This window comes from Lethenteron reissneri, chromosome 68, assembly GCF_015708825.2.
Source record: "Lethenteron reissneri isolate LAM-NWPU_2019-01 chromosome 68, ASM1570882v1, whole genome shotgun sequence".
In the NCBI taxonomy this organism is placed as follows: domain Eukaryota; kingdom Metazoa; phylum Chordata; class Hyperoartia; order Petromyzontiformes; family Petromyzontidae; genus Lethenteron; species Lethenteron reissneri.
This window is the reverse complement of record NC_083846.1, coordinates 501,028-521,868: the sequence shown is the minus strand read 5'-3', so window position 1 is coordinate 521,868 and position 20,841 is coordinate 501,028. Positions and strand designations below refer to the sequence as shown.

The 20,841-nt window shown below is 52.4% G+C and overlaps 1 protein-coding gene across 1 annotated transcript; it reads right to left on the bottom strand.

Moving 5' to 3' along the window:
- Window positions 1-31: 31 nt before the first annotated feature.
- On the bottom strand, window positions 32-20,277 carry LOC133360430 (polypeptide N-acetylgalactosaminyltransferase 18-like). The gene is made up of 14 exons (XM_061579153.1): window positions 20,010-20,277; window positions 17,832-18,119; window positions 14,637-14,704; window positions 11,587-11,629; window positions 10,683-10,884; window positions 8,911-9,077; window positions 8,546-8,732; window positions 7,362-7,559; window positions 6,543-6,657; window positions 5,139-5,324; window positions 3,671-3,808; window positions 2,670-2,765; window positions 2,094-2,255; window positions 32-1,364 (listed from the first exon to the last, which is right to left on the bottom strand). Exons 2-14 carry the CDS (start codon window positions 18,100-18,102, stop codon window positions 1,215-1,217), a joined length of 1,983 nt encoding a protein of 660 aa, XP_061435137.1. The 5' UTR covers window positions 18,103-18,119; window positions 20,010-20,277; the 3' UTR covers window positions 32-1,214.
- Between the last annotated feature and the right edge of the window lie 564 nt (window positions 20,278-20,841).

Sequence of the window (20,841 nt, the reverse complement as noted above, 5' to 3'; positions counted from 1 at the left end):
CTGGCGGTCTGCCTGATGATGATGCTAATCGAGTTGTGAATGTTGTGGGTTTACTCTCCAACACAACCAGTGTGTGCTGAACTCGTAACGAATTGGCACGTTCTGTGTACGTGACAAACCTTACTAATTGGCTGTGTCAGGTGGTGGCGGGTTTAAAGACATTTATATTCATCATGGGTGGTAAAAACCCGATTTTTCCAGCGGCAGGCATCGGGTTTTTTCTTTAATCCAATTAAACCAGATTTCGGGGAATTAAAACCTGGTTTAATGAATACGAAACTCTGATCCAAGGCTTAGGCTGCTTCCTCTTCGGTGCTGCTATCGTACTCGGGGCCGTCGGGCACGGGGTAGTCGTAGAATGCGGCGGGCAGGTTGGTCTTGATGAACACGAGCTTCTCCACAATCGTGGGCGCCGGTGAGTTCTTTAGCTTGGAATGGATGAAGCCCATCGTTGAAAAGTTGGCGAAGTGCGGTTCTGCAATTAGAACCAATTAAACCGGATTTCTCCCAATCTCAGATGATCGGGTTTAATATAAAAAGACAATTAAACCCGATTGTAAAAAACCCGACTGTGCCACCCTTGATATTCATGCGATTCAACCGAAAAACTTCTATGGCTAACATTGGTGACGAAATCCTAGACGGCGTTGTAAAGTTTCTTGTTCTACGCCGGCGATCACTCGACGGGCTCCTTCCTGCCTCTGGTGTCCCCCGGTGCCACGGGCAACACTCAAGGGTGGTGCTGCTGCAGGCGCTAGGAGATGCTAACGACCTCGCCTGTAATACGGGAAGTCGTGGGTTTGATCCCTATGCCCCTTTACCCATGTATATTAGGAATTTTCATTTTCTCCCCGTGGTCATGTGGCTCTTTCTCCAGGTCCCTCCGTTTTTCCCTCCACATTTAGAATCAACATCGTGCGTTTAAGAGTATGTGGCTGCTCCTATCAATGTCCACACGATGACGATGATAAGCCACTTCGTTGAGCTATCATTCGTGATCGCCAGGTCACTTCTGAAAAAGAGCTGCATAGCTGAGTGGCCCTTACCTGGTAAAATAAAGAAGAGTTTAGTTTAAATACCGTAACCCCGATTTGCTGGTGTCCTCGTACCAAACCCCCTGGAGACAGAACCGGCAAACCGACGCGATTGCAAGTGGCCGCGGTTTCCCGGCAAGCGGCAGCAGCAGCAGCCGTCACCACGGCGCTCCGTGGGCTTCATGGCGGGCTGCTGATGGGTTTGAAGTACTCGAAGTGCCACTTCTGGCCGCTGCAGGCACGCAGAACGAGCTCCACTTGGTTCTCCCGAGCCTCCAGCGCCTCCAGGCACCGGGTGCCATCCTTGGTCTTCATTTCGCCGGTCTGCGGCTGAGAGACACTGTGGCTCGGAGGTGTTCACCCACCTCGCCTGGTAGACTGTGGACAACCCTTTAAGGATCCCACATCACACACCTGGGCTCCTGTCCCTTCACTGGCTGCTTGTCTGTACCCGTATTGATTTTGAGATTCTCTTGCTGGTATTCAAGGCCTTTAATGGACTTGGTCTCCTCCCCTACATTCATAACCTCCTTCAGTCACGAATAATCCATCGAGATCATCAAGATCCTCGGATTGTGCATTGCTCACTGTCACCACGGTCTCGAGGCTTTACACTTGGAGGGTGGTGATGGTGCCTTTGCAATTGGGACACCTAACCTGTGCAACTCCTTGCCCTTCGAGGTCAAGGGTAGCTCAACGAAGTGGCTTATCATCATCACGTGGACATTTATAGTGCTCTAAAAAACGCGTGGTGATGTCGAGGGAAAAACCGGAGGACCCGGAGAAAAATCCACGCGACCACGGGGAGAGAGACACGCAAACTCCAAATATACAATAGGTTGGGATCCAACCCACGACCTCCTTCATACCAGGCGAGGAAGTTCACATCTCCTAGCCACCGCAGTGCCACTCCTGAACAACCGATGAACGAACCCTGAACAACGGTGCCTGTGGAGGTTGGATGGGCAAAAGAAAACTCCTCCGCGTGCAACGGAGTCACCCTGAAATAAGTCACGTCATGTCGCACCGCTACGTCGTCGTCATCAGTCCGCGGCTCACCTTGAAGGTGAGGAAGCGCTCGTCGTCCGGCGGGGCCATGCAGCTGACCAGGGCCGGGCTGCCCCCGCCCGAGGGGGTCATGCCCACGCACGTGGTCACCTGGTCGAGCAGGTCCGCGTACAGCCCCACGACGATCTTGTCGGCCGACGTCCTCATCGCCAGCTGTAGGCAAGAACGTCAGAGATGAATGGGAGGGGGCTGATGGGGGGGGGGGGGTATTTTTTTTATTTAACCAGGTAAGGCCCCACTGAGCTATGTAGCTGTTTTTCAGAAGCGACAAAGCCATCACAAATGAAAGCCTCAACGAAGTGGCTCATCATCATCGTGTGGAAAGTTATAGCAGTATCCAAATACTCTAAACGGGTGACGTTGATTCGAAATGTGGAGGGGAAAAGCCGGAGGACCTGGAGAAAAATCCATGAGACCACGGAGAGAGAGAAAGAGACACCAAACTCCAAATACACAGCAGGCATCAGGGTCGGGATCGAACCCGCGACCTCCTGTATACCAGGCGAGGGAGTTCACATCTCCTCGCCACCGTAGCGCCAATTGGATCGGACCGTAGCGGTACAGTACCTGTGGACGCTCTCCGTGGCAGTCGTACAGGAGGGGGTGCTTGTCAATTGGGTTTCCGTGATCCAAGCAGAGGTCGCTCCTGATGCTGTTTTTGAACTGAACAACAACAAACACGCAGGATAATGTCCATGCCGTGACCCATTTCAATATCTACGCCAGGTCCTGCAGAAACTCCCAGGCACGTGGGGGTGAAACGTCAGACATCGTAGGTCCATCGTAGACAGCCATAGACTCAGATTCCCACAGACTTACAAATCACTAATGCTGAACTTGCCAGATGTTTATAGGCGAGGGCTCTCTCTCTGTTAACCATCGGTCCTGGTTCGATACAAAACTCCATAACAATTGTAGTGACATAGAACGGTCACTACTGTGTCGGCCCGTACGAGGGCTGGGGCCCCAAGGGGGTGCCTGGGGGGTCACGTGGTGGAGGGATCCGGACCTTCCCAGAGGTGGGGGAAGGGAGGCGTGGCCTGGGAAGGGAGGCGTGGCCTGGACAGAGCCAGCCACGCCTGGGCGGAGCCGGCCACGCCAAAGCAGATATAAGCGTGGTGTGAACGCAGAGCGAGGCTGTTGTACTGTACTCCGAAGTGAAGACATCATCGGTCGTCAAGTCCCGAGTCGTCGTCCTGGGCCAGGCAGGCCATTGCCTGCCTGGTCCAGTCTGTGTCGCGTTCCAGAGTGTTAGTGAGTTGAGGAAGGTGGTCACCACCTCATGTACAGCGTTATGTTACTTACCGTTAAATAAATAGTGTTGCCTCCAAGCTGCGTGTGTGTGCACATAATTCGAACCCACTACACAATGATGAAGCGCCGTTGTGGTGAATGTCCCCGCGGAAATTCGATAGGCACCATTCCTACGGGCGGCAAAGGTGCCTGCAGGCGCTGGAGCTCACCATGCCATACCGGATACTCACCACTCCGTACCGGATACTCACCACTCCGTACCGGATACTCACCACTCCGTACCAGATACTCACCACTCTGTACCGCATACTCACCACGCCGTACTGCACGATGTCGTGGTACCGTGGCAGTGAGGGCAGCACGTTCTCCAGGTACCACGCGAAGCTCTTGCAGTTGAGCCGATTGCGCAGAGCCACGCGCTCCGAGATGTCGCCGATGTCGATCCCGGAGCCCTGCGCGGTGACACCAACGAGAGACAAATGTTGGGGCAACGTTCGACCAACCTTGGGGCAAAGTTGCACGAAGGTTCCGTGTTCCATGGGAAGTAATCAGGGCGGTAACCCGCTGGGAGACGTCGCCAATGTCTATCCCAGAGCCCTGCGCAGGGGTCGTCAACGAGACGAGAGTTGCACACCCAGTGAATGGGCCAACGTTGCACCGACGTTGGGGCAATGTTCGACCGATGTTGGAACAACGTTGCCTCAATGTTGGGCCAAGGTTCCATATTCTTAGGTTTTTTCGGTAAAGTCACGTAGGTGAAAAAATTAAAATTAATAAAAGTAAAATAAAAATAAAATAAAAATCACGACGTTCGATAGCTGATACAGCTATCGTGCTGTGACGGTTCCACCTGAAGACGGAAGCTTGTGTTGCCTCCGAAACAGTCATGATTTTTATTTTATTTTAATTTTACTTTTATTAATTTTAATTTTTCACCTACGTGACTTTACCGATAAAACCTAAGAATATGAATCCTTGCAGTCACGAAAGCTTCAAAGCTAGAACCAAGGTTCCATGTTTACTGAGAAGTAATCGGGGGTGGCGACTCGACTTTTGGGGACTGAATATGCATCAAGTCTACGTGAATGTGCATCACGGTAACATGATTATGCATTACGTCTACATGAATATGCATTACGTCTACATGAATAAACATTACGTCTACATGAATATGCATTACGTCTACATGAATATGCATTACGTCTACATGAATATGCATTACGTCTACATGAATATGCATTACGTCTACATGAATATGCATTACGTCTACATGAATATGCATTACGTCTACATGAATATGCATTACGTCTACATGAATATACATTGCGTCTACATGAATATGCATTACGCTTACATGAATATGCATTACGTCTACATGAATATGCATTGCGTCCACATGAATATACATTACATCTACATGAATATACATTACATCTACATGAATATGCATTGCGTCCACATGAATATACATTACATCTACATGAATTTGCATTACGTCTACATGAATATGCATTACGCCTACATGAATATGCATTACGTCGACATGAATATGCATTGCGTCCACATGAATATACATTACATCAACATGAATATGCATTACGTTCACATGAATATACATTACATCTACATGAATATACATTACGTCTACATGGATATGCATTACGTCTATATGGATACGCATTACGTCCACATGAATATACATTACGTCTACATGAATATGCATTACGTCCACGTGAATATACATTATGTCTACATGAATATGCATGCATGTGCTGCACGTACGTTCATGGGCACATTCCAGGCCATGTAGACATTCTTCTTGAAGTCGTCCATCCAGATCTCGGCCACGCGCAGCGCGTTCCTGCGCATGTGGACGCGCAGGTCCGGTGCGTACGGCTTGAAGTAGCGCTCGATGTGAGCCAAGCGAGAGCAGGGCAGCACCTCCACGCGGCCCCCGCACTGCCACACCTGGACACGAGGGGGGGGGGGGAATGGGGGGGGGTGAGGTGGGGCTGGTCACCAATAGCCCGGCCACTCTCACCGTCCACTCTGAACAAGGCAGGCGGGGGCCGCGCAGTGAACTCAAAACACCCATGCCGGTCGATGTATATGTGTAGTAAGTATATATATGGAGGCTTGACGACAGGATCGGAGGCACACTTATTTATTACACCAACACAGTTATTACAGGTCACTTGGCTACAGGGATTCTCGACAGCTAACCCCTCTAACCTATACCAATTCCTCCACTACGGGACTAGGGGAGGCTATCTGTCCCAGCTTGGTTAAGCTGGGATCCCGGCTCCCTGAGTCACCAGACCAGCTTCGTCTGGGCTCTCGGGGCCACGCCACCGGCTTGCCCTGGTCGGCCCTTATAAGGACAGCGAGCCAGGGGAGCTCTGGGGCCTACACTAGCTGGTCTTCCGTCTTCTCTGGTTAAAGCTGAGTCCCGACCTCGAGCCCTCGAGCTCATCACCTTTTATAGGACTCGCCCCCGAGGGGGGGCCCGTGGGGGATACACATGCGGACGTCGGTGCGAGCGCCACCCTTGTGTACGGCCGTAACCCCGCCCCTTGTGTTTGTTGGCCATCCGTGGCCATGCATAATCACACCTCAACATTCGTAGCCATGCGCAATTACACCTCTACATATGTAATAAGAGCCTATGTCAGATTCACGTGGTGATCGGCTTTGCCGGTCCCGCTACAGCCAATGGGGGGAGAGCCTGGGAGCATGGCCTCGGCGTGATCAGGGGATGTCAGCTAGGTGATTGGTTTCGCTGGTCTTGGCCTCAACCAATGGGAAGACAAGTCAGGGGCGTGGTCCCGGGAGTTGATGGGGGATCTGGAATATTCGGCGCAGGCTATTGAGGGGATTGGCTGGAGTGTACCACGTGACCCAGGCATTAAATAAGGTGAGAGAGGAGAGACACGGGGTCAGACACGGAACTAAGAGAGAGAGGGACCACGCGCGAGTGGGGCTCCGGGTGCCACGTGGCGGTGGGCCTCTGGTGGCTGTCTGCCCGCTTCCCGTTGCCTGCCAGCAACGGGGAGTGTTTGTGAACTGCAAGAAGTTAAATAAAAGGACCGATTCTACAAGCCGTCTCCAGCGTGTAATTACATATATATGGCACACACAGTGAGTGGGTGGGTGGGTGCGTTCAAGGTTGTGTCTGTGCGTCCTCACCCTGAGGCCCAGTTCCACGTTCTCCCCTCCGTACACCTGCATGCCTTCATCCAGAAAGCCGATCTCCTCCAGGTAGCTCTTGCTGGCCGCCATGCAGCCCATCACGATTGCGCTCCTATCCACAAACAAACAACACAACAGACAAAGATCCCTCCCCGTATAGCCTTAACAGACTGTAGGGGCAAGTGCCGTGAGCGAGAAGCAGTCATCCAACCATGGGGTCTGCATCATGGGACCTCCTTTGCCAGTTACAAAATACGATAATAGGGTTTTCCCCTTTTTTGAGGCAACAAAACAGTTGCGTGAAGATGTTAAAACAACAAACTGAAACCTTTAACAAGGAATCATGTCTGCGTTAACCACAATGCTTGTGGTCAGAATGCAAACAAAAAACATACTCTGATATTATATGCATCGTCCTTGAAACTGATTGGTCCACACCAGAGACAGCTTTCTTTAAAGACTGATTGGTCCACACCACAGACGGCTCAGAACGTCACAACAAACAATACTAAACACGTAAGGTATAGGAAAGGTAAACAAATCACTTAAAAAGATATGTAAATAAAAAATCTACTTTTTTTTATCTTACGAGGTAGAGCCCAATTGAGCTGTTCACTTATTTCTCCAGAGGGAGACGTGCCCACCACAAGCGGGAGCTCAGCAAAGTGGCTTCTTGTCATCGCGTGGAAATTCATAGCGAGCAAATAATCGAAAAACACGCTCCACTACCGCCTCTCCCCACTGCCATTGGAGATGAACCCCCCACCCCTCCCCCGCAGAGGGGGGGGGGGGTGAATGAGGCATCAGCAGCGTCACCTGATGGGGGCCGTGATGTCTCCGTCCCGGAACCACTGCCTGGGCGGGGGGTGGTAGGAGCAGGCGAGCTCCCAGTTGAAGACGTGCTGGTTGAGGGGGTAGCGCTGCACCGCCAGCGTGTCGTGGTGCGTCTTGTCAAACACCGTGGACACCACGACCCGGCGCTCCTCCTGGATACGCGCCAGGAGGGGCTCGGCCCTGCGGGGTGGGAAGGCAGAGGGGGGTGGTGGTCGGGGGGCCGGGGAAAGATTTCAAATGACGGGAGGCCCAAGTGGAAGAGCGATGAAGGGAGTCGGGTATCTTGGGGAGAAGTTACCGAGACCGGTTCAGATCATCGCCACCGATCTCGCGACCGTGAGCGAGAATCGAACTCGGGTCGCCGGGTTCGTAGCGAGCTGCTAACTGCTGCGCTACCACTCCCCGAAGCTGCCCATGTCTGTCTCACCGCCGTACGTAGCCAATCGTGCCAATCGGAGGTGCGTGGGGGAAGGACAACAAACTAAACGCAAACAGCAGTTCTATAGCAATTAGTTTTCAATCAATCTTTGTCTTTGCCCATACAGCAAATACAAAGATCCCCCTGGATAGCCTCAACCAACTGTTGGGGCAAGTGCTGTTAGCGAGTAGCAGCACACACACGCACACACACACACGCACACACACACACGCACACACACACGCACACACACACACGCACACACACACACGCACACACACACACGCACACACACACGCGCGCACACACGCGCACACATGCACACACGCGCGCACACATGCGCACACATGCACACACACGCACACACACGCACACACCACACGCACACACGCGCACACACACGCACACACGCACACGCACACACACGCACACACGCACACACATGCGCGTCAGTCAAAATATTAAATTCCCTTTCTATATGGTGGCGGTTCCCAGTGGACCACCGGTGGCCCTCAAGGAAGAGGACCAAGGAACTTATTTAATTGGTAAAAATCGTCGAGCTAGGACCCAGTTCACCAGCAATGTTGCAAGCGAGCCGCGCTCTGCTGATGAAACACTGGATGTCAAAAACGGTCCAAGAGTTTTGCTCAAGAGTTTGGGACTCAGCAGCTAGAGAGAGTTTGGGACTCAGAGAGTTTGGGACTCAGAGAGTTTGGGACTCAGCAGCTAGAGAGAGTTTGGGACTCACCATCCGACGGGGAACTCCACGTGGGCGTCCATGACGGCCACCACGGGCCCTGAAGCGGCCCGGATGCCGGTGACGCGCGACGCGCTGAGGCCCCTGCGGGTCACGTGCCGGACGAGGCGGATGGACACGTGCTCGTACTTGCGGTCAATCATCTGGATTCGCAAAGCGAAATTCTCCTGCAGGTCCCCTGCACGGAGAGGAGGAGGTAGAAGTGGAGGAATGAGGAGTAGGAGGTTGAGGTGGTGAAGGAGGAGGTGGTGAAGGAGCAGCTTAAGGAGGTTGAGTGGCATGCGGGGCGAAACGTCGGACATTCCCTTGTTGTTGTGGGGGGGGGGGGGGGGGTGGAGGGGTGTGCGACGACGCACGGTAGTCGCTGCAGTCGTCGACGAGGATGACCTCGTTGAGGAGGTGGTGCGGCGTGTTGCGCACGGCGGAGGTGACGGCGCGCAGCAGGATGGAGACGGCCTCGTTGTAGAAGATCAGCACCACGCTGAGCGCCGGGAGCTCCGACGGGTACCACTTGGAGCTGCAGCTGGGGGGGGGGGGCGCAGGAGAGGGGAAGTATGGTCAAACGACCCCCGTGACAACGCATGACGTGGGAAGGCCTTAGTCCACCAGTGACGAGGCACGCTCGCACTCACGCTCAGCTGGCCGGCACTGCGATGACGATGATGACAATGATGACGAGAAATGAGTTTAACTCTCTATGAGTGAGTCGCGCACTTGGCGGGGGGGGGGGGGGGGGGTGGTGGTGATGGTGGCGATGATGATGATGATGATGGTGGTGATGGTGATGTTGACGACGATGATGGTGGTTGTGATGGTGGTGATGATTATGGCGATGATGACGATAGTGGTGACGATGATGACGGTGATTACGGTGATGACGGTGATGAGCGACGGTGACTCTGAGTAGCATACTCGCGAGGGTGGTTGATGATGAAGATGATGATGGTGGTGGTGAATGATGATAGTGGCCGTTATGATGACGATGATTACAATAATTATGATGGTGCTGATGGTGGTGATGCCGATGGTGGCGGTGAGTGTGACTGTGGGTGGTGTACCCGGGACGGGGCGGTTCATGATAATGATGGGAGTGATGATGAAGACAATGATGATGGTGATGATGATGGTGATGACGGTGGTGATGAATGATGATGGTGATGAATGATGATGGTGGTGAATGATGGTGGTGGTGGTGATGACATGGATAGTGGTGGTAATTATGGCGTGGATGGTGGTAGTGTGATGATCATGATGGTGGTGGTGACGATAATGGCGATGATGAGCATGATGACGATGATGATGACGATGATGATGACGACGCTAACGATGATGATGGTGGTGGCGACGATAGTGGTGACGATGATGACGGTGATTACGGTGATGACGGTGATGAGCGACGGTGACTCTGAGTAGCATACTCGCGAGGGTGGTTGATGATGAAGATGATGATGGTGGTGGTGAATGATGATAGTGGCCGTTATGATGACGATGATTACAATAATTATGATGGTGCTGATGGTGGTGATGCCGATGGTGGCGGTGAGTGTGACTGTGGGTGGTGTACCCGGGACGGGGCGGTTCATGATAATGATGGGAGTGATGATGAAGACAATGATGATGGTGATGATGATGGTGATGACGGTGGTGATGAATGATGATGGTGATGAATGATGATGGTGGTGAATGATGGTGGTGGTGGTGATGACATGGATAGTGGTGGTAATTATGGCGTGGATGGTGGTAGTGTGATGATCATGATGGTGGTGGTGACGATAATGGCGATGATGAGCATGATGACGATGATGATGACGATGATGATGACGACGCTAACGATGATGATGGTGGTGGCGACGATATTGGCGATGATGAATGAGTGACTCCCGAGTTGCATACCTGGGTGGGGCGGTTGATGATAATGGGGATGACGGTGATGCTGATGATGCTGATGACAATAACGATGATGATGATGCTGATGAAGACGCTGATGACACGATGATGATGTTGACTATGATGTTGAAGATGATTATGATGATGGTGATTATGATGACGCTGACGGTGATGATGACGGTGATGATGACAGCGATGATGATGACGACGCTGAGCGAGAGTGCGACTCCGAGTGGCGTACCCGGGAGGGCGGTTGTCAGGCACGTCACGGTCGAGGGGCAGCAAGTCGCTCAGGTAGGCGTTGTAGCCGTAGGTGAGGAAGCGGGCACACGCCTTGCGCTTCTGCCGCGCCGGGAGGTCCTTGCCCCACCGCTTGAAGAGCTGAGCACCCGGGTCTGGCACCCACTTTGTTCCTTTGCAAACCATCCCGGTGCCGGGCACCTCTGGAGGGACACGGTCGACGCATGGATACCCCCCCACCCTTCTTCTCCACTGGAACATCTGAACCGAGCCAGCCCAGGGTCATCACGGCACGGGTGGTGGGTTTTTCCCACTGGATACTTGCCGTGCCTTAGCTGTGATATGCTGGCCTCACAAAGACGTCTGAAAGTGGCTTGGGGCCAAACAAGTCCCGGGGGCCAGGCTAACGTCATCGCTCGTGAAAACGATGAATGGAATCGGTGTCCAGTGTCTCGGAGCGTTGGGGTGGGGTGATGAGTGTGTGTGTGTGCGTGTAGGTCAACTCAGCCTCAAATGAGTACCTGGTGCGGTGTATAAACATCGCCACTGGGGAGACAAAGGCGGTCGGGCGTGGTGCTGGCCACCCACCCCCTCGTGTACCGTTCTGGCCTTCATAGGTGCTCGCTAACAGCACTTGCCTCTACAGTCTGTTAAGGCTATACTGGGGATCTTTGTCTTTGTAGGTCAACTCAGCCTCAATTGAGTACCTGGTGTGGTATGTAACATCGCCACTGGGGAGACAAAGGCGGCCAGGTGTGGTGCTGGCCACCCACCCCCTCGTGCGCCGTTCCGGCCTGCACATGTGCTGCTACTCGCTAACAGCACTTGCCCCAACAGCCTGTTTAGACTCTATGGGGGGGGGGGGGGGGTCTTTGTGACGCGTGTTGACGTGCGCTGCTGCCAACCTGCGTCACTTCCGCTGGGTGGCAGCTTCACCGCTTGCTCCCTCTGCACACCGACACACGAGCACGCGACGTGCGCGTGAGGAACACACCGAGCGCGACGTGTCGCCATCGCTGCCTTCCTTTTGCCCGATTCCGCCATGCTCCTCCCAGGCAAACACGGTCTTCCCGGGATCACTCCGTCTCATTATCGTCACCACCATGAACATCGTCATCGTCGTCATCATCACTACCATCACTGGCTGGCTTCACGCCACTGCAATAGCGGTCTCGGTGACTTGGTCTCCTCCATCCTGGTCACCACGTGTCCCACCCATCACTACCTCCTCCCCACCCTCCTCACCACGTGTCCCACCCATCACCACCTCCTCCCTCACCCTGGTCACCACGTGTCCCACCCATCACTACCTCTTCCCCACCCTCCTCACCACGTGTCCCACCCATCATTACCTCCTCCCCCACCCTCCTCACCACGTGTCCCACCCATCACTACCACCTCCCCCACCCTGGTCACCACGTGTCCCACCCATCACCACCTCCTCCCCACCCTGGTCACCACGTGTCCCACCCATCACTACCTCTTCCCCACCCTCCTCACCACGTGTCCCACCCATCATTACCTCCTCCCCCACCCTCCTCACCACGTGTCCCACCCATCACTACCACCTCCCCCACCCTGGTCACCACGTGTCCCACCCATCACCTCCTCCTCCCTCACCCTGGTCACCACGTGTCCCACCCATCACCTCCTCCTCCCTCACCCTGGTCACTACGTGTCCCACCCATCACTACCTCCTCCCCCACCCTCCTCACCACGTGTCCCACCCATCACTACCACCTCCCCCACCCTGGTCACCACGTGTCCCACCCATCACCACCTCCTCCCCACCCTGGTCACCACGTGTCCCACCCATCACCTCCTCCTCCCTCACCCTGGTCACTACGTGTCCCACCCATCACTGCCTCCTCCCCCACCCTCCTCACCACGTGTCCCACCCATCACTACCTCCTCCCCCACCCTGGTCACCACGTGTCCCACCCATCACTTCCTCCTCCCTCACCTTGGTCACCACGTGTCCCACCCATCACCTCCTCCTCCCCACCCTGGTCACCACGTGTCCCACCCATCACTACCTTCTCCCTCACCCTCCTCACCACGTGTCCCACCCATCACTACCTCCTCCCCCACCCTCCTCACCACGTGTCCCACCCATCACTACCTCCTCCCTCAACCTGGTCACCACGTGTCCCACCCATCACTACCTTCTCCCTCACCCTCCTCACCACGTGTCCCACCCATCACTACCTCCTCCCCCACCCTCCTCACCACGTGTCCCACCCATCACTACCTCCTCCCCCACCCTGGTCACCACGTGTCCCACCCATCACTACCTCCTCCCCCACCCTGGTCACCACGTGTCCCACCCATCACCTCCTCCTCCCTCACCCTGGTCACCACGTGTCCCACCCATCACTACCTCTTCCCCACCCTCCTCACCACGTGTCCCACCCATCATTACCTCCTCCCCCACCCTCCTCACCACGTGTCCCACCCATCACTACCACCTCCCCCACCCTGGTCACCACGTGTCCCACCCATCACCACCTCCTCCCCACCCTGGTCACCACGTGTCCCACCCATCACCTCCTCCTCCCTCACCCTGGTCACTACGTGTCCCACCCATCACTACCTCCTCCCCCACCCTCCTCACCACGTGTCCCACCCATCACTACCTCCTCCCCCACCCTGGTCACCACGTGTCCCACCCATCACCACCTCCTCCCCACCTTGGTCACCACGTGTCCCACCCATCACCTCCTCCTCCCCACCCTGGTCACCACGTGTCCCACCCATCACTACCTTCTCCCTCACCCTCCTCACCACGTGTCCCACCCATCACTACCTCCTCCCCCACCCTCCTCACCACGTGTCCCACCCATCACCACCTCCTCCCCCACCCTCCTCACCACGTGTCCCACCCATCACTACCTCCTCCCTCACCCTCCTCACCACGTGTCCCACCCATCACCACCTCCTTCCTCACCCTCCTCACCACGTGTCCCACCCATCACTACCTCTTCCCCCACCCTCCTCACCACGTGTCCCACCCATCACCACCTCCTCCCCCACCCTGGTCACCACGTGTCCCACCCATCACTACCTCCTCCCCCACCCTCCTCACCACGTGTCCCACCCATCACTACCTCCTCCCTCACCCTCCTCACCACGTGTCCCACCCATCACTACCTCTTCCCCCACCCTCCTCACCACGTGTCCCACCCATCACCACCTCTTCCCCCACCCTCCTCACCACGTGTCCCACCCATCACTACCTCCTCCCCCGCCCTCCTCACCACGTGTCCCACCCATCACTACCTCCTCCGCCTCCTGATCCCAACCGCCAAGTTGCTTACCCCCATTCCACTCTTTAACGAGCACGTGCACATGCACTCAATGGGTCAGAATGTTATTTGTAATCTCCAACCCACTGACCCCCAGGCATTAATCTCTACGTATTTTAACATTACACTATTTACTCAAAGTATGACACGAGATAAATGCCTCGGTTCAAATCAACGACATCAATTTCGCCTGGATGGCCACGCAACGCACGCGATGGACCACATAGTTTAACCCACTGAGACTCGAAAGATACATGGAGACACCAATAGACACATACATAGAAACCTATAAAAACACAGAGATACATAGAGATACACAGACTCATAGAGACCCATAACGGAGATATAGAGACCTATAAAGACAGAGCTACATCGAGATACAGAGACTCACAGAGACCCATAATGACACAGAGATACATCAAGACCGATAAAGACACAGAGACACAAAGAGGCTCATAGAGACCTCGACATTGGAACCACATCGCTGCTTCTGCTGCTGCTATCACGCGTGCCAGGATACAACAATCCTCTGTGAGGCAAACACGCCACTAAGCAGGGACCACGTGGCGCTCATCGTCCAGTCGGCAGCCCCTTGTTGTTGGCGATGGAAATTCCACGTTCCTATGGCAGAGCTCGGAAGCTCTTTGTACCTCTGGTGGGTCTCTGTGGTCGCCGCGAGGCTCCGGTGGAGCGTCTTCCCCGCCTCTGCCGGCAGCCTCTGCTCGACAGGAGAAGAAGGGGAGCGTGCGGTCTGTTTGGTGTTTGTTGCTGTCACGTCCTGACCCCATGCCGCTACTGGAAAATCGGTGATAAAAAGCATCACAGCTCATCGGATTTCTCCTCCAGTAATAAATTGTGATTCTCGCTAGCGATGTTGGCCGCGTCGGATCTCCAGGCTCGTACGGAACGGGTTGCGCTAACCATAGCGCCACCACTCCGCATCCCCCCCCCCCACCCCACATGACAAATACTTTCATGAGTGAAGTACACTAAACTAAACACCAGGTAAGGCCCACTTAGCTATGCAGTTCTTTTCAGTAGCGACCTGGCTATCACAAATGATTGTTCATCCAAGTGGCTTACTGTGTGAAAGTTTGTAGCAGCCAAATATTCTAAAAGCGTGACGTTGATTCTAAATGTGTAGGGGAAAACCGGAGGACCCGGAGATAAATCCACGCGACCACGGGGAGAGAGAGAGACACGCAAACTACAAATGTGCAGCAGGCGTCAGGGTTGGCTCGAACCCATGACCTCATGCATACCAAACTATGAGAACGATGAAATTATTGTTTACTTTACCAGGTAAGGCCGACTGAGCGATATCGCTCTTTTTCAGAAGCGACCTGGCCACAAATTATAGCATCATGCAGGTACCCCCTCCTCAACATCACCACCATCATCATGGACGTGTATGTAAATTGAACTTCTTTAGCACCGTACGTAGCCAACTGCGCTAATCGGAGGTGCGGGGGGAGGGCAACAAACTAAACACAAAATTCAGTTCTAAATAAATTACTTTCCTGGATGAACAAGTTGTAACCAATCAACAAGAGTTCTTAGATGTTAATTTCCTCACGTAAAAAAAATGTTACAATACGATGATGATGACGACAACGACGACGATTATTGTTTGCGGAAAAAAATTTTCCTCCCGTGGCAAGGTTGTTGAGTGTCAAAGCGTCGGTAGAAACGTCAGGCGATGGGCACCGATGCTTGTCATGCGTTGAGCAAACAGCCGGGCAAAAGCAGCCGTGACACTTACATCCGTGTGGCATTGTTTGAGCAATTGATTACCCATCCTGAGTTTAGCGCGTAGTCGTAGTAGTAGTAGGGCTATCGCTAACAATATTATCCACAACAGGTTATTTTGTTGGGTTAGATCGCGTAAATATAAATGCGTCGCTAAACCTGCCACCAGCTAACACAGCCATTTGGTAAGGTTCGTCACGTAAACAGAACGTGCCACTTAGTGACTAGAATAGATATCCATTGTAATTGATATGAATACCTTAACTTCCCCCCCCCCCCTCTGATTTGCTCACAAGTGATGACATCACATTTATCCCTCGATTCAAGACCGAAACAGGAGGTGGATTTCTCCACAATTGTGGCTGTCGCCTGATGATGCTGGCTGCTGTAATTTCCGGCGAAACATCACGGCACTCGAATATGTCAAATTTGTCTTGGCTTTACTCTCCCAACACACAACCGGTGTGCTGGACTAGTAACTAACTGGCTACTGTTTTGTTTACGTGACAAACCTTAATAATTGGCTGTGTTGGGTGGTCGTGGCGGGTTTAACGACACATTCATATTTATGCAATCCGACGCATAAAGCTCTTTTGTGTACACATCCTTAATTTTTCATCGAATGGAGAATTAATCATCATCAGAATATTTATCTATAGTCGAGGAATCCGATGAGCTAAAACCCTCTTTTTCACAGGTGTCCAGTTGGGGGCACGGGGTCAGAACGTTACAAAAACAACAATGCATATCACCAAAAGAAAATACAAATCAAACCTATTTAATTGTACCAGGCGAAGCCCACTGCGATATGAAGTTCTTTTTAGAATTGACCTCGCCACAAATGATAGCTCAACAAAGTGGCTCATGTTCATCGTGTGGAAATGTATCGCAGCGAAATCATCTCAACAATCTAAATCGACGTTTCTAAATGTGGAGGGGAAAACCGGAGGACTTGGAGAAAATAAAAATCCGCTTTTGTCAGGACGCAATATCCTTCCACCGTGGGCGCTTGCAGTCCACTATATGGCTCGCCATGATGGATAGAAGATGTTAACTCCCTCGCCTGGTCTACAGGAGGACGTGGGTTGGATCCCGACCCTGACGATGCCTGCTGCTGCTGTATATTTGAAGTTTGCGTCTTTCTCGCTCTCCTCGGGGTCGTGTGGACTTTTCTCCGGGTCCTACAGTTGTTTCTCTGCACGTTTAGAATTAAACTCCACATACTCTCACTTACACACTCACTCAGTGAATCTGCAGTATGAAGGGAGAAGACAAATATCCCCCATATAGCCTTAATAGGCTGTTGGGGCAAGTGCTGTTAGCGAACACCTATGAAGGTACACGTGGAGGTGGGTGGCAAGCACCACACCCGACCGCCTTTGTCTCCCTAGTGGCGATGTTTACTACACACCATACCAGGTACTCACTTGAGGCCGAGTTGGCCTAGGGGAGTCCCAGGACCGGTTCAGATAATCGTCACTGGTGTTGGCTGTGAGCGGGAATTGAACTGGGGTCGCTGCCGGGTAACTGCTATAACTACCGCTCCCCACCAGAGAGATAAAGATAAAGATCCCCCGTGTAGCCTTAACAGACTGTAGGAGCAAGTGCTGTTAGCGAGCACCTATGAAGGCCAGAACGGCACACGAGGGGGTGGGTGGCCAGCACCACGCCCGACCGGCTTTGTCTCCCTAGTGGCAATGTTTACACACCGCACCAGGTACTCATTTGAGGCTGAGTCGACCTGAGAGAACACACACACACTGACACACACACTAATACACACCTACACTGACACACGCACACACACACTAACACACATCCACACTGACACACACACACTGACACACACACACTAATACACACCTACACTGACACACGCACACACACACACACTAACACACACCCACACTAACACACACCCACACTAACACACACACACACTGACACACACACACACTGACACACACCCACACTGACACACACACACTAACACACCCCCACGTGCTCCAGAGCAAGGTGCCCGAGTTCAGAATGAATCGAACCCCCCGGCCACCGGTGCCCTTGTTCTGGGTGACCCTTCACAGCGGCGCAGTTACCCCGGACGTTGTTGTCTTTGATGTTGTTGTCAATGTTGTTGTCGATGTTGTTGTTGTTGACGTTGCTGTTGACGTTGGCCTGCACGGCCACGTGTCGGGCCTCCTCCCTCTCCAGCAGCAGCGGGAGTCCCTGGCCCCCGATGGCCTCGGAGTGACTCCTGCTCCTGGGATTGTGCACCAGGAGGATGACGATGGTGGCGATGTTGATGACGATGCAGCAGCATAGGAGCAGCGTGCCGCACGAGAGGCAGTACCTCCTGCTCACCGCCATTCCTCTTCCTCCTCTTCCTAAGAGCACGTGGGGGACACCGCAGGTGCGTCTTGAGCGCATTCGGCGGACAATTCGTTCGCTCAGCGAAGTGTGCGTCAACTGAGCGTCGTCGTCGTCGTTTTCCCAATTGACTCCCTCCGATGTTGGACAACTGAGTTACGTTTTCGGCCCCAACAGTTTCCGCTCTTGAAACATCCGTTTTGAACGTGATGAATGCGACTTATGCATTTATTTTAAAATAAAGTAATACAACATCAAATGTAACACTTACTACACGTGAAGAACCATACAGAGCTTTTGCAAGGTGTCCGTCCTCAACGTCTGCAATTAATTAGCGCAGCCATCCCCACCAAACCCACCCACCACTCCACCACCCACCAAACCCACCCACCACTCTCCCACCCACCAAACCCACCCACCACTCTCCCCTCCCCCACCAAACCCACCCACCCACCACTCCCCACCACACAACCCTCCTCCACCAACCCCCCCCCCCCCCCCATTGCCCCCCACATCGGATAATGTTTTCTCAAGAGTTTTAACGCCGAATGAAGACTGATCATAGTGAATGATCGACGAGAGGTAGAAGTGTGTTAATACTTCGATAATATCTCATCAATACCATGACAAATTACGTCATGGTATTGATTTATGTCATTATCTCAAATAACAATACAACTCTTCAGTTTAACACGAACGCTTTCGCGACCAATATTATTCATTTTTGGGTTAGATCGCGTAAATAAATGTGTCGTTAAACCCGCCACCACCCGACACAGCCAATTAGTGAGGATTTCTCACGTACAGCAGAACAGTGCCAATTCGTTACAGCACACCGGTGTGTTGGAGAGTGAATCCACTACATTTACAATTGTAGCCAATTGGCACGTTCTGTTCACGTTACAAACCTTAATAATTGGCTGTGTCGGGTGGTGGCGGGTTTAACGACACATTTATATTTATCCGATCGAACACAAAAAACCTCTATTATTTGGATTACACTTTTCGTCGTTTTTTGGGGTATATTCATACCGTACACCCCGTATCTTATTTGCGGCGCAGTATTTTTGGTAAATCGGAAGAATCGCTCCTGACTGACGTCGTTTCGATATTTGTCGTCGCATTCCCCCTGACCAATACTTCGCGATCAATATCATCGATAATAAGAGTTTGTCTTTGGTTAGATCCCGTGAATGATACATTAAACAGGAAGACTTCTTCACAATTGTGGCCAATCGCGCGTGATGAAGCTGCTGGCTGTAATCATCACGCTACTCGAATTGTAGATCTTGTAGTGGGTTTCCTGCTCTCCTAACATACAACCGGTGGTTAGTGCTGAACTAGAACTAAATAACATTTCGATTTAAAGCTTTCGTGACTGCAGGGATTCATCTTCTTGGTTCTTTCGGTAAAGTCACGTAGAATGGAAATAATAAAATAATAAAAATAAAACATTATAAATTAATTCTCACGACGTTTCGGCCACAACGCAAGCAGCCGTCCTCAGGTGAAGAACAGGTCTGTCTTCTCGACAGACCTGTTCTTCACCCGAGGACAGAGAAGACAGACGCTGTCTTCTCGACAGACCTGTTCTTCACCTGAGAACAGAGTCTGTCTTCTCGACAGACCTGTTCTTCACCTGAGGACGGCTGCTTGCGTTGTGACCGAAACGTCGTGAGAATTAATTTATGATGTAAAAAATGTATTATTTTATTATTTCCATTCTACGTGACTTTACCGAAAGAACCAAGAAGATAGAACTAAATTGGCACGATTCTGTTGACGTGACCTTTACCAATTGGCTGTGTCGGGTGGTGGTGGTGGCGGGTTTAACGACACATTTCATATTTACGCGATCTAACCCAACAGCAAATCCCTTTGTTCATGGACAAACATCAACCACATACCTGATGGGTCACGCAGGACGCGATGGCGGTACACAATCGTAACAATGAACCGTCCACGGAGTAATTCCCTTCGCCACAACTTCGAATCCCGACTTGGTGCGTGTTTGTCCGCAACTTGGCAAGAACGGACAGGCCGACAGTCCACACGGAGGTCGCACACAGACGGAATGTGAATGCCTAAGAAGTTGCCAGCCTCGTCTGCAAATTGCTTCCCTTTGCTCGCTGCCGGAGGAGAGAGAGAAACTAAAAGCCACAACGGCCCGGTCGCAGCGGCCTCTCTAGAAGAGGCACCCCACATGGGGAACTCTTTAAATCCACTGTCGTAGATAAACAAATAATATTCAACTGCGCTGTGTTTAAACAGAGGATTGGGTGCTGCTCTAATTCAGGCGGAGCGGTTTGGCAGAAACAAGTTTTCCAATGCACACACTTTGATTCGCACCCTAAAGGACAACATACATGATTATTTTGACCCCAGAATGATTCACATTTGATAATGTAAATAAAAAGGGGGTGGCGTACACTCGACATACTGCATTTTCTTTCTACAAGCAACCCACTTTTGTATGAAAAATTAAAATAGGTGTTAACGCTTTCTGGCAATCAAACGGGAGGTGTTAAGGGGCCGTCCATAAATTACGTCACGTACCTAGGGGGGGTGGGGGTCAGACATTTGTGACGATGTGTGACGAGGGGTGGGGGGGTTGAGATATGTGACGTCACATCAAAATGTGCAACTTTAAATAAATATAGACAACACGTTCTACTTAATTAAATAGACTTTTTAATAAATGTTTTCTCAGAGTGCAGCGCCGCATTAAATACGCAATAC

Coding starts and splice junctions, on each gene's coding strand:
- LOC133360430 (XM_061579153.1), bottom strand. CDS start 18,102: ATGGCGGTGAGCAGGAGGTACTGCCTCTCGTGCGGCACGCTGCTCCTA. Junction 5,325..6,542: donor ACGTGGAACTGGGCCTCAGG/GTGAGGACGCAC, acceptor CCTCGTGTCCAG/GTGTGGCAGTGCGGGGGCCG. Junction 2,256..2,669: donor GCCACGGAGAGCGTCCACAG/GTACTGTACCGC, acceptor TCTTGCCTACAG/CTGGCGATGAGGACGTCGGC.